The 14,315-nt window shown below is 36.2% G+C and overlaps 1 protein-coding gene across 13 annotated transcripts in view; it reads left to right on the top strand.

Moving 5' to 3' along the window:
- MARCHF1 (membrane associated ring-CH-type finger 1) overlaps window positions 1–14,315 on the top strand; it is a 231,928-nt gene that overhangs the window by 182,741 nt on the left and 34,872 nt on the right. For 12 of the 13 annotated variants that reach the window (XM_064652380.1, XM_064652379.1, XM_064652369.1 and 9 more), the window contains 2 exons: window positions 11,877–11,956; window positions 12,227–12,964. In XM_064652380.1, the coding sequence (XP_064508450.1) occupies window positions 12,282–12,964 (683 nt within the window). In that variant the 5' untranslated portion in view covers window positions 11,877–11,956; window positions 12,227–12,281. The remainder of the gene's footprint in view (window positions 1–11,876; window positions 11,957–12,226; window positions 12,965–14,315) is intronic. The other variant, XM_064652382.1, reaches the window with a different exon arrangement.

Here is a 14,315-nt window from a genome sequence, read left to right as displayed (position 1 = left end):
TTGTCTGTGGGGTACACACTGTAAAACTCTTTTGTTCTTGGAGCCATAAAACCAAAAAACCGAACTGTGATTTTAATTAAAAATACTAGTTCTATCTTAGGTTCTGCTCTTTTACCTTAAGAAGAGAATAAAAAAAAGTCAGGGAAAAAGGTGTAGAATGTGGTATATTCTACAGCCTGTTATAGATTATGGCTAAATCTCTTTCAGACTCATTGTCTATTATTAAAAATTATATAGTTATAGAATTAAAAGCTTGATCACAGTGAAATTGTATTTATTATTTTTTTAGGAGTTTTGAATGTATGTCTGTAATTACTGTAAGTCTGTATTGACTTGATATTACTTTTTCTCCTTTTTTAAAGTCAGATTTGTGAGTTACACTGTGACAAATCATAGATATAATCACTGACATGAGAAACATGGCAGTGACTAGTATTTATTTTAACATATTCTGCAGTAATCAGTATAGTTGCTTATTAGAACAGGACACTTGCACTGTTTTAAGTTGCACTCTTTCAGTGTTGCACTTAATCTTTTTCTGATGTATAGCATCATTCATTGTTTTGGATCAGTTTTTCTATGTGAAGCTACCTGCCAATGAAGCTTTTCTAATGCTGAAAGACTTTTGATTGGAAATTCAGATTTGTTTGTTGTCCAGTGCTTTTTGTTTCCAAATGCTTTTTTTTGAAAATGGGATGTTATGTATGTGTGTATACATGGAAAAGCAAACATCTGACCTTGCAGGTTAATACTGCATGGCAGAAAGCAATAGTAACAAATATTGCATCTTAAAAAACAAAATTGAAAGTCAGATAAACTATACATGAAAGGCAAGAGCTGTGTTCTGTGCAGTGTCAGATCTTGCACACAGTAAAAATTTCAATGGACAGAAAAATTAGAAAGTATTTATCTAAAAATATGAATTAGAGTAATTAAAACATTGTCTTTTACTGTTTTCATTTACCTGTATGAATAAGTTAAAAAGGTTCAGAGTTACATCTGTGTGTTGTGTATTCCACCCCTGGTTGTATGTGGAACTTCTGCCCCAGAGCAAAGTAAACGTTCCAGGATATCACTGGATTTTGTACCAACCTATTTTTGAAATTAGGTGTAGCAAAGATTCTGCAAATACAAATTCATATTTCATAATTCTCTTAAGTTGTTTATTCAGAGAGGACACCTGAGGTTTGCAGTGTATGTTTGGGCAATTTTGCATGCTAGGTACATTAACTCTGCATTTTGTGCTATTACAAATTGAACTGAATTGTTGAACATTGAATATGTCTTATCTAGACATAATGAGAAGGAATAGCTTTGATTTGTTTGTTTTTCACCAGATGCTAGTTAGTATTTACCTATTCAATCTAGAGATTTTAAAACCAAACATTCCCTAGAGGAGTGGGGTATGTGTGTGGAAATCAACACTTCAGTTTTACTGTTCGCTTTTGCTGTCCATTGAGAGTGCAGAAATTCAGCATGTTGCAAAGACTTTTCTTACCTTGCATATAATTTTAACTACCTTAGGCAAATGAAAGGACAAACCTTAAAATATTTAGATATGATTTCAATATTAAATTATTTGTAATAGATGTTTCTAAGTAAAAGCAGTGTCTGTCCAATATGTTTCTGAACATGTGCTATTATAAAATCAAGCTAACTAGAATATTTTAAAATTATTTTCATGTGACTATAAAATTAGGTAGCTCTAGTTGTGAAAGTTAATTTTTTTTACTGTGTATAATGGAGTATTTCATCAGTATGGCAGAAATATGGCAAAATGCTGCTCTTCATTTGGTTAACTTGACTCAGTGCTTAATCAATTACAGTGGAAACTAAATGTAGGAGACCTATAGCTATATACCCATGGCCCTGCTGTGCCATGCCTACACCACTGTGGGCTCTGCTTTTTTCGCATGGGAGACAAAGGAGGGAGAAAGAGCATTTGCTCAAAGGGATTGCTGATCCACATTTGTGTTCTCTTTCACCTGTTGCAGTGAAATATCCCATTAGTGGGGTAACCACTGAATTAATTGCAGGTATTTGGAAGTAATGGTGCATTAATTTCTACTATCATTCTTCTATACTGTACTCACTTCTGTCTACCTGTTTCCTGGTACTCCTGACTGACAGTCAGCTGTGGCCATCTTCCCACCTGGGAATTCGTACATTCACCCCTGTCTTTTATTTATTCGTATCAATAAAACTGCCCTGCAACTCCAAAACAACTGCTTCAGTTGGTTTTCCAAGGAGAGACAATTAGGAAAATGTATCAGTGTTTGATTTTTGCCGCATTTCTGTTAATAACCTAGATTTTTCCTGTACAATCAATAAGTCAATAAGCAGGTCTTCTTGCTTTCTGCCTTGCTAGCATTGGGATCATAATAGATCATATTTTGGACTGACCAGTATTTCACACTACCTTGTATTGACAAAGTGTAGCAATAGTTACTAATTATGGCTTTCAAAACCTGTCTACTGTAATACACATAAAGAAAAACATAGAATTATTGGAAATGTGAGTTATGACCCAGCCTTACTGGTTTTAAATTATTATTATTTTTTTCAGCATTAGACATTTTTTCCCACCCATTTCCTGTTGTGCTGGTGGAAGATCCAACTTTATTCTTCCTTGTAACAGATAGTGTTGTGCAGCGTTCTGGATTTCAGAATTGAAATTTTTCTACCTACATGTGTTTAAAATCTAAGTAAATTAAAAATTTGACTTGGTCATTACCTGTTCGCCGTTGCTTAGTTCTGTGCACTGTAGATTTTTTCATTAAACTTCTTATGTCTTCCTAAATATGTATATAATTTAAGAGAAAAGCTAGTCAAAGGAGGATCTGGTTGATTCATTTTTTTTCTGTTGTGGTTAACCAACGGAACAAATCTTGTGTTTGAATTAAAGTCCATAGAGGTTATGCTTTATATGTGTTTCTGAGGCTGCCTGGTTATGTTAAAATGATTTCTGGAAGAAATGTTTCTAAACATTGTAATTATCCTTCGGCATGTTAATTATGATTCAAGAGCTCTATAGAGAAGGATGCTTACTCAGCAGTAAGATTGGAAATTCTCTAATGGGAACTTTGGGCTTATTTTTCAATGCAGAGAAACTCAAACTTGGAGCAAATTGCCTGATTTTTGTTTTGGCTCAATTACTTCTCAAAAGCCTGGAGCAGGTGTTAGAACACTTTTTCTTTACAAGTCTCTGAAGCATCCATCTAATAAAACTCTGTTGAGTTACATCAGGAAGTGAGGTGATTGTTTGGATTATTGTGTGTGATAATATTCACTGATCTAATTTAGAATATGAATAACAATAGAGAAAAAACAGAAGGAAAGAATTGTTTTTACAGTATGTTTATGCAAGTCCTATACTGATTTCTTGTGTCAGGTTGTGGTTCTCTCAGTGAGATACAAACAAAAACCAAAAGACCTTTCAAAGTAGTGCTAACTAAAGTTCAAGATGAAAAATTTATTTTCAGTGTATTAACTCTTGATTTGAGCTACTCGGTTTCCGATTCTGAAACAAATTTCACAAACTGGATATCAAGTTCTGTAATAAGTAATATAATATTTATCCTTTTGAATTATAAATTACCATTCAATTTCTTCCATTGAAATTGAACAATCTTTCACTTAGGTTTTGATATTTTCAAATTTTTCATCCTCTCGCAGTGAATGTATGAGGAGTCCTGTATTGCAGTTTGGATGATTTACACCACTTGAAGCAGAACTCACTTCTACACACTATACTTTTTTTAATGGGTAAACTTGCCATCATGCCTTTGGAAGCAATACCAACAGAGAACATGTAATATCTTTTATCTGCATTATTGCAAATGCAAAAAATGATAGGTTTTTTGGTGGAAAAAAACATAAAGGAACTTAAAGATTCTTCTAAAATAAGTTTGTATCATGGATAGCCAGATAGAGGACTGCACTTTGATAGCCAGAAAGAGGATTGCAGCATTTCCAAGATACCTGTTGCATGACGGAATCCTGAAGAGCAATTGTGTGACCCCTTGCATTTTGCTACAGGGGACTGCACTGCTACAGGTTGGTCCATAGTTCTTATTGTTCTTTGCCAATTTCACACTAATAATAAATGAAAACTCTCTTCCAGATTGGTGGTGGGTGGTTTTTTTTTTCAAGGAACTACGTAGCTCCATCCTTTCTGAGCATAGCTTCTAGATTACTGTAGTAACTCAGAAAACTTAGGGCTTTCAAAAGAGAAAACAAACCAAGTCAAAAAAAAAAGTCCTTGCTCTTCTAAAGTGTAAAATTTCAGTCTTCAAAAGTACTGTTACAGTGACTAATACCAGGTATACAAAACTGGCATTAAAATATGAGTGTAAATGTTATGTTAGTCATCTAAATGATTCTTCTTGCTCATAAACAGAATCGTTATTATCAAAGGTGAAGACTAACCTGGCACTTAGCTCTCATTTACTGAAAAAAACAACAGCACAAAGTAAACAAATTAGTGAAAAGATTTTATTCACCAAAACATAATTCATTTTGAAGGCAAAAAACCTTAAACCTAAAACTAGATCAAATTGCATAGTGACTGTTTCTGCACCTTTTTTCCCTCCTAGATATAAATGTTTGATTTCTACTTGTAGAGAATACTTCATGGTTTGTCCATACAATTTATGCTTTATTTACAATAAACTTAACAAAAGGCATGACTGCAAAATTTGCCTAAGTCTGCCTAAAACTTGAACTTATGAATAAAATTGCATTAAATACATGTTGGTTCCAGGGGAAAACCATTGAAAATAGTACATTTTCAGTTTACTCTTGGATACATTTTTTTTTGGCCTGTTTTAAACTCATGTTCTAATGAGAGGGAAAACATAAACAAAATGATTGTATGTATACAAAAACATGTACACTTATACAGATTCTGCTTTATTAAATCACAGTTCTTACCAGTCGTGTGTTCTGAGTGTACCTAAATGTGCCACATTGACACATCCAGACAAAATTGCATATATGTGTGAAATGTGTTAAGAGCCACAATCTTAATGGTTTTTATACAAGCTTACTTAGTGTGTAATGCCTATTTAGTTTCTATGAATACATTTTGTTATCACAGAATTCAGTCCTTCCTATGATAGCCAGTATCATACAGGAGAAGTAGCTTTGATTTGTTTTCAGTAAACAGAGTATGCAAGTTATTACATATGCTTATTGTTTATAATTATTATAATAATAATTATGGTATGTAACATACCTACTGCATTATGGAAATCTTTACATGGCATTTATTTTTTCACCATGGCACTCAGAAGCAGATTTCATGTATTCGTCCTAGAAAGAAATTCATTTAAGCAAACTTTATTTCTACAGTGGCACAAAATGGGGTTGGAGGGGACATAGGAGGTTGCGCAGTTTGAGATTTATTGAACTTCTCCTGTTTCTCGTAATGATGTATTGTCAGGGTTTCACTTCTTCTCGTTTAGTAATTTCAATATTCTTTCTACAACTCTTTTGATTTGGCACATTTAGGTTTCTCTCTTCCTTTGGGCTGGAATAAATAGATATCAAATACACACTACAATAGAGTTGTTCAAATATAGTAATGATATCCTCATGAAGTGGAATTTATCCAGTTTGTCTCCTGCAAAGTCCACCAGACCAAATGGTGGGTGTGTGCACTCACATACGTATGCACTTGTGAGAGGACGGCAGAAATGTCATCTAAATGAGATCTGTTTAGTATATAGGAACATTTTGAGGCTTTTAATCGTGCAGATAGAAGGATATGTGAAAACAGGTGCCTTCTTTGGAATAGAAAGTCTGAATGGTTCTCTGAATGCTAATAGTGACTACCTTTAGAACTTAAGTGCTACAAAATCTAGTGACAAAGAAGATAGACATTTTGTGCTTCACCTTTCCTGCGGGTGAATTTCCATTTAGCTCCCTCCAGCACAACTGCTGATCTCATGTTCTGCAATTTTTGTGTAAAAACCAGGACATCCCTTGTTCCAATTGCGTACATCAGAGTATTTTTCCTTAAGAAGTATGAAAAATTTTCATTAAGAAAGTGATAGTGGCTATAAAGATGCATCCTTGAAGAGAATCATAGATCAAAATTATTGTGTTACTCTGATACAAAGACTTTTGCAAACTGTAATCCATCTGATAATTCAGAGGTTCACTAGCAGTGCTTCTGTGTCTATAGATAAAGAGTGGATTTTTGAGTCAAACCTGTACCTTGAAAATAAAGATTAACATAAATCAGACAGGAGACAGGAGAAAACAACTTAAACAAGCTGATTGAGTCTACAAGTCAAAGTTGTAAGTACTTTTATTGGCTTCATTTTTTAAATAATAGGATAGATTTGCCACTTGCAATTTTGATTTTAGATTTCAAACCATTTTATGACATGATCATACTGACTTTCAAAGGGGGTGAATGATATTGTTCAGCAGAATCGTAAGGATATTTCTGTTTGTTCCTTTTGTGTTACTTTTCCCTTTCTTCCTTCTCTTCAGAGGCAGGTGGAAGAAGGGGAAGGAGGATAGGAGACAAAGACAAGGTTTAGGGAAGAAATATGCAAGGAATAATTTACCCCCAGAAAATCTGTGAAAACTAATTTAACAGAAATTGTGTTACCAATTAATTTAATGGGTGCTGTAAAGCCATAAATCAGACTATATATAACAGCTTTGAGATCTGAACACAAAGCAAGAACACCATCATAAAGAAACAAATAAAGAAAAGGAAAAAACCCAAAACTATACAAACCAAAACCTAAAAACCCTCTCCCCCAAACCCATGTGTATAAGTTTCAGTTGCCATCAAGACATAGCTTGTAACATATACCCGACTTGAGTCACCTTCACCAGGTTTTTGAACTTTTTAGACCCGAGGAATTGTCCACGTAGAGATTCATAAAGGTGATGTGTTCCACAAAAGGTGCATGGTTTACAAAGCAAATATTTTCAGATTAAAATACACAGTCTCAGTCTCCTGCTGAGCTTCTTGCCATGCAAACTACTCTCATCTTCTAAGGTATCTGTCCCTTTGTGTGCTGATTTTTAAATAGGATAGAGTTTCATCTTTTTAACTATAATGGCTGGTGGGATCTGGAGAATTCTGTGATGCATCACTGCTATTAGAGCAAACTCAATAGGAGAATAAAAGCATTAGACATATTCCCTGTCTGCCCTAACACCCGTCAGTTTTCTGCAACTTTCTACTTAAGCAATGTCGTAAGTTGACCAGCTTTTGGAAATGTCTCTGGCCTTCCTTATTCAGAACAGACACATCAGAGGATTCATTAGCCTTTCGGTGATATCTGTGAGGCCATTTTGTATAAGCTGTCCATTACATCTGGTTTGTTATTTTAAAGCTTCACTCCATTCCTATGTGCATGCTTTGCACTTGTGGAACATGTTTTTACTCAGCTTTTCTGCTAGGTCAAAGTAGAGCCCTTCTCTGTTCTTAAGAAGAGCACAACTTGACTCATGTTCTTGAACTAGTTTTAACATACAGGGTTAAGCAATGTATGGCCTATGAGTACTCCCATTTTTTGTTATTATCTGGAAAATTCTGTCAGATCCTGAACGCCAAAGTAAAGGCAGTCTTGATTTGAAATTCTTATTGCTTTCATCAGTTGAACTTCTTTCTGTCCCCTGTTTCTGTCTTTGCTGGTCTTTTAACACAGACACGTGTGTGACACTGAAGTCCCCTTGTGTCAGGTACATGATTATCATCTCACTTGTCCTGAAAACTCTGTATTTACCAGTATTCTGTTTGAAAAGCACACTATCGATTCCTGTTGAACATACCAAAAATAATTATGGATGAGTGCTCTGTCATGTCTGTTAATTGAATTGCATATCCTTGACTAGAGAGTTCATCTAAACTGGCCAAGACAGCTGAAGGTGGTGACTGGGGAATCTCTCTCTACTAACAATGTTTTTGAAATGTCAAACATAATCAGCTGGAGTTGGCATTATCCCTCAAACCTCTTCCTTGTGTTGATGGCATAGAGAAATGAGCTGCCTTGCTTATAAATTAATTGTGAGACAGCTTTATTTTGAATAACCACATTTAATTCTGCTGCTGATATAATTTGCTATGATAAAATTAGTGCTTGTTTAGTTTTCCCTTTCCAATAAGCTGTACAATATAGCTGTCTGAAGAGGACATTCATTTAAGAAATACTATTTTTTTAAAAAATCATTATTCTGCCTGCCAAGTGGAATTAGAGTCCTTCAGCATGAGTCTGATCCCTCTATTTACTAAATACAGTATCTTAAAATATTCAGTGTGCTGCACAGCAATATAGTAATGGGATAGCAATTATAGCAATAAGATCTGTCTACCTGAGACTGTTTCCAACATCTGTTGCATATATATTCCCTAAAGAGTTGGATTGATAAGATGAGAGCAGAATACCTTCAAACTATCTTGTTCAGGTTTGTCGAATATGCCTTGAAGATACATAATTCTCTCTTAAATACACAATCCAACTAATTGCCACGTTAGGTATCTTCACTCTGAGACTGGATTCAAGACTACAATTTTTATTATTTTTTTTCAATTAGTTTGAGATGTATAGCTTGTAGAGGAGATGGTTAAGAGTGGATATTGCCCAAAGAATTGGGGTAAGCCTGGAGGAAGTGCTGGTAGCAGAAAGCAGATGCAATTAGTGCTGTCAGAACAGGGGAGGGTGAAAAAGCAGAGGGGTTTGGGGGCTAAGTCTGGACTAGGCTTCCAGCTGAGTTGAATTTTACAGGTTTTTAAAAACAGCTGTGAATTATTATATTGATGTGGCATGTGGTAGCAGGGACAGACTTGACACTAACAGGTCACTCTACTCCTATATAATTTTCAGAGATAAGACTAGATTTATTTACAAAATAAATACCTGTGAGGTACACAACTAAGGATCAGAAAATTAATATCAGAAATTTAATATCAGAAACACTAAGTTTCTTGATTTTATGAATCACTGCATCAGTTAATTTTTATTTCTACAGCATCAAACACTTTTAAGGTTCAGCTGGACGGGGTGCTGGGACATGTTGTCTAGACTGTGCTTTTGCCAAGAAAAGTTGGACTAGGTGATCGTTGAGGTATCTTCCAACCTGGTATTCTATGATTCTGTGATTTTTACCATTAGGACCTAATTTAAAGTAGATAAAAATCAAAATTTGTATTTAAAAGTTGTAGAAGCCAATTGAATAAACTTGCTCACAGGTAAGAATCTGAATTATCTTGTGTATAACTTGGCATTTTGGAGTTTTCTTGCTTTGTTTTTGAAGACTTAAGTGGTGCATTGGCATTTTGTCTGCCCAAGTGTCATGTTTGCTTCAATAGGGATTAGACAAACAAGCTAAAAGCATTCATTTTTTGAAAAGATTTTTACATAAATTATTTTTGAAAGAAATAAACTTTTCTCTGAGTTATGTGCAGCTAAACATAACATCATTATGCCAGTGCAGGGGAACTAGAAAGTAAATTTGACTGAGCAGGGCTGAAAGAGTCCAGATCTCCTTGCGGTTGAGAGTGATATATAAGATTTAGGTAATCAAACTGGTAATGTAATTTTTATTTAAAAATAATTAGATTTCCACCTGTCTGCAGTCCCAAATAGTAAGTGTAAAAGCTTTTCATGGAATTTGTTTTAATTTTTGGCTTGATTTCAGCCTTCTTAAGAACTGTCTAGCTGACTTCCTGCTTTAATAGCTGCTCAAACTTTCTTGAACCGGTGCAGACCTACTGTATGGTTACTGGGCCAGCTTATCCATTCTCCTTATCCCTTCAAAAGATGCTTGTGGCAAGATGATATAAAAATAGCTTTTACAGCATGGAGATGACCTGACCACCGCTTAAGATCAAGCCAAACCTCTGTAGTACAGTGATCCTGAAAGAAGCAATGCTAACAGTCCTGCAGCTGTGAGGGGAAAAAAGAAATGGGAGCTCATCATGAGAGATGAATTCAGGAGTCCACACTTGACCCTGGGGCTGGATTGCTTCAGCAGTCCTTCACTGGGGGTTTAGTCTGGAGGGACATTTTTTCACATGCAGCAGCAGCATATAGCCCAACAACATGGTTCTGGTGATGATGTCTACATACTTTCTCATTAAATAGCTTAAGCTATGCCTAATTACATAAAACTAATCACAGAGGCTGAGGTGGAAAAAGATTATATACCCAACCATATATATATACCATAGGTTTCTAATATGCATGTAAGAAAAATTCATACTCTGTCACAGTACATGTGATTGAAATGTTGCTATTGTAGAAAAGGAGATGTGAAATACAGTTTCTCTCACTGATACTTGTCCTTTTTTTCCAGCATTAGACTGCATGGAGGAACATTAATGTTCCTCCTTGTTCCTCCAGACATTGCAAAAACATTGTGTGCATATGCTTTATCAATTTAATTTCTCAAGTTGGCTTTGTTTTTGTATCTCCAAGTTTCATTCATGGTAGTGAAAAATTAGTAATATTGTTAGTGGGTTTTGGTGTATTTTTGTGATATTAATCAATAGGTAAAAAGGGTTACTTGAATTCCAAAAGCTAGAAGACTGTTTTAATGCAAAAGCACCATTCTTAAGTCTCAACTGGTATCCAGTCAAAAGCAAAAATGCACACAGTGGTGACTGATGTTTCCAAAAGCTGTATGCATTAAATGTAATGGATATTAAGAACCCTGGATAAAAGTGAAGTGTCAGCAGGTACTTGCTCTATGTAATTATTTTTGCTCATACTACTAATTTTCAAACACCTTTTTGACACCACAAAAATATCTGTGAGAGTTGAGCTAAAAATAATTTTAATTACAGGCTCTACATGTGACCGAATTTGATTTGCTAGTACAAGAGATTGCAATGACAGCCTTTACATCTTCGTATGATTTGTAATTTCTATTCTTGCTTACTAGTCATCCCTTGCATCTGGTACACAATCTTGTGGGACTCTGAGCCTTGTAGTTTTTTTGTCTGCATTTGGTAGCGATGCTTACAACAGGATAGGTTTCATACTAAAAGCTAATGCCCTTAATCAGCTAAGGGAAGGTAAGAGCTTTAACAATGATTTGTGTTGAACCCTCTTTCCACAAGACTGTGTCTCATGAGGGATCCTGAAAAAACAAAATGCCTTGGATTTACATGTCCATACAGCTCTGCTGCCAGTAGATGGTGAGGCAGATTGAAATGGTTTGCTGTTAACACCATCAAAATATGTTTTCAGTGAAAGTATTCAGTAACTGAATCTGCAAGTTGTAGCAACAATCTTACGAGCAAAATTTTGCACACTAAATATGTTTTATATCTCCTGCTGTTTGAGAATGTGATCAGTTCTGTAGAAATGCAGCCTGCACTTTGGACTTCTCAGGCTCATCAGTTTAACATTTTCAGCTCTTCTCGGAGATCTGATTGCCTTGAAAACCTTTTAAAACACACTTTAATTTTCTCACTGTTTGCTCAGTCCAACATAGGTTAGCTTTGGGTTCCTCATCACTTAGCATAATACAAATGCACTTCATGCCATTTTGAAAGGAATCATCATGGTTGTTTGATTGCATGAAACAAAAACAATATCCTTTCCCATCAGACATTTACAGTAGATCAAAATGAAAATTCAAATGTTAAAAGCTGCTTCCTCAAACAATGACAAAAAGTAGTCATGAGCGAATGAGAGCTCAAACACTTCAGTCATTCTTAGTTCCACAAATAGGTTTCGCTTTTGTTCAGACTTCCTGTATTTTGTGAGCTTGTACATGTTCAACAGGGAGCTATGAACAGCAGAAACAGTTACTTTAATTTTTTTATCATGTGGCAAAGCAGTAAAATATCTGCTATGTATTTCATGGACAAAGATTCCAAACTGTCTAACTTATTTCAACAGGCAAGCAGTCCTACAACAGGAACAGCTCCCAGGAGTCAGTCACGGTTGTCTGTCTGCCCTTCCACTCAGGACATTTGTAGGTATGTACTGAGAAAAGTATACTCTAATATGGCTGATACTTGTTTTTTGTTTTTATTAAATATTGTGTAGCTCTTGCTTCTGCTTAACTTTATTCATAATTTACATAGACTTTAGTTTTCTTTTGATCTCTCTGGTTTTGTTTTTGCTTTTGTTCTCATGTTTTTCTATTAAAATTCATGTTCTCATTTTCATCCTTTTTTTTGTGATTTCTCTCTTTCCACCCACCCTTACCATTTCCATCCCTTTCCTTTGCTTACTGCTTTGTCTAGATCTACTACCTTGCATGACTTGTCAGAAGATGAGCTTGAACATGCAACCCCTGTCATGGTGCTGACCCCTTCTAATAGGGAGTCTGGTAAGAAACACGTAAAGCGAAGGTTTAGGCGGAAAAGAGAAACTGGAGACAATGGTGAGCACACAGAAAAGCAAGGAAAGGGGAAAGACTGTAAACTGCATCCTGAGCCTCCGAGATCCAGCTGGAATGCATCTGATTCATCATCATCTTCGGATGAGAGTCAGTGGGCTCAGGCTAGGAGGAGAGCAAGAGAAAAGGCCAGACTGGCCAGGAGAGGGAGAAGAAACAATAGATCATGCAGTAACCAGGATGGGCCCTCAAGCAATAATGCTGTTGAACTTGTCACCTTGGGGACAGTGGGAAAAAAGAAACAAGAGGTATCTGACCCTGAGAATCCTACTTTAAACCACCGCCGAAGGGTTCCGAGGCTTAAGGAATCACAGTCTTCAGCATCATCTCAGGAAGCAAGGATTTCCTCAAGAAAATGTGGGAAAAGCAAAGGGAAAAGCTACCACAGAGATCGTCAGCCTGCACGTTTCTTTAGACACAGTAAAGATTTGAAGGACTCCTTTGCAGAGGCAGGCTCTGGCAGTGATGCTCTGGCAGTCCCAGATAATGGAGCACCTGCTGGGGCAGGGCCCACTGTGCCTCATGCTGTTCAGAAGCCTCCAGTGTTCTATGATGACTGGTCTGATGACTTAGAAGTGTGCAGGTTAGTCTCTAATAAGAAAGATTTAACATTCTTAAGAGGAATTTCTCAATGCCATGGTCTGAGTGACCTTCTCTTGACTGCTTTCTGTCACTGCTTCTTAGTAATAAACTGCTAGGCAGGCCACAGGAAATAATACAAGAACCTTTGCTACAGAAAAGTTAGCATATCTCAATCTGAAGACATACTTCTCTTACTTAAAAACAGCAGTCCTACGAGGGAAAGAGATGTTTTCCTTTCCTCTTATCTATCTTCTTGAAGAGGGACCCACTGTGTCTTCTGACTATTGCTGTGTTTTAAATCTTGAGCCAGAGGCAGAGAATGAAACAGAGTGCCAGATAGCTCAATACAATGGGGTATGGAGCTTTTCCTCCTTAGATGATCAGTTCAAATCCGGCTTTGGTCCTTATCTGTCATTTTTCATTGACTTATATGAAATAAATTTATGGTCTTGATTCAGTGTCCTCTAAAGTTGCCGTTACCCTCAGGAATCTGATGGATGGTGCCTTCAAAACATCCTCTCTGGTGTGACATAATTTGTATGACACTTTGCAGTGCCAACCACCTCTACACTGTGAATGTGTAGGGACTGTTAGGTCAGTACCCATCACAAGGATTGGAATGATACAAAAGGATGATTGGGCAGCATAAGCATTAAAATAAGCTTTGGGAAAGGAAAAGCAACACCAAGAGTTCTCTTTAGTTCAGAAGTTCAGGCTTCTGACAGTCTGATGTCCTTGTGTGAAGCATGCAACCAGAAGGTGAGCATTTTACTCTGGAAATGAGAGCAAGCTAGCCACTTCTGAGCTAACATCCAAATTTGGAGTACACAGCTGGGAGGTCTTGAATTACTTAATTTAGTGGTAAATGAAAATGCACCATCCCGTAAGTTTAACAGAACTGAAACAGGCATTTCTTTTTTTTCGTCACAAAACCTGTGAGCCAGCATTGACTCTCCTCTACAAAATGTAAATCAGACTTAGTTTCTTCATATGTTAACCCAAAACTTCTCACTTTTCTCTTCTGGGAAGAAATTAGCGTGGAAATGTAAACACAGTCAGGATGAGGAAGTTCATGATGCCACATCATGCAGTTTCACAGTATACTTTAACCTCGTAACACGATACAAAGATCCTAGTTCTAAAAAGAAAAAAGGTAACTTGCAGGCTTTGTGTTTTTTCATAGCAGAAGATATAAGCCATTACTAATACAGCTAGTGCTATGTGCTCCTTGTTATGCTTACCAAGAAATAAATATACATTTCCATTGTCTGACCATTGTCTGTCATGATAATTTACGATTCTTAAGAGTAAAGACCAGCTGGTTTTGTACATGAGCTTGTATATCAGGAACA

Source organism: Pseudopipra pipra, chromosome 4 (genome assembly GCF_036250125.1).
Source record: "Pseudopipra pipra isolate bDixPip1 chromosome 4, bDixPip1.hap1, whole genome shotgun sequence".
Taxonomy (NCBI): domain Eukaryota; kingdom Metazoa; phylum Chordata; class Aves; order Passeriformes; family Pipridae; genus Pseudopipra; species Pseudopipra pipra.
Note: the sequence above shows the minus strand (reverse complement) of the source record. Positions and strands in the feature narration are given on the sequence as shown.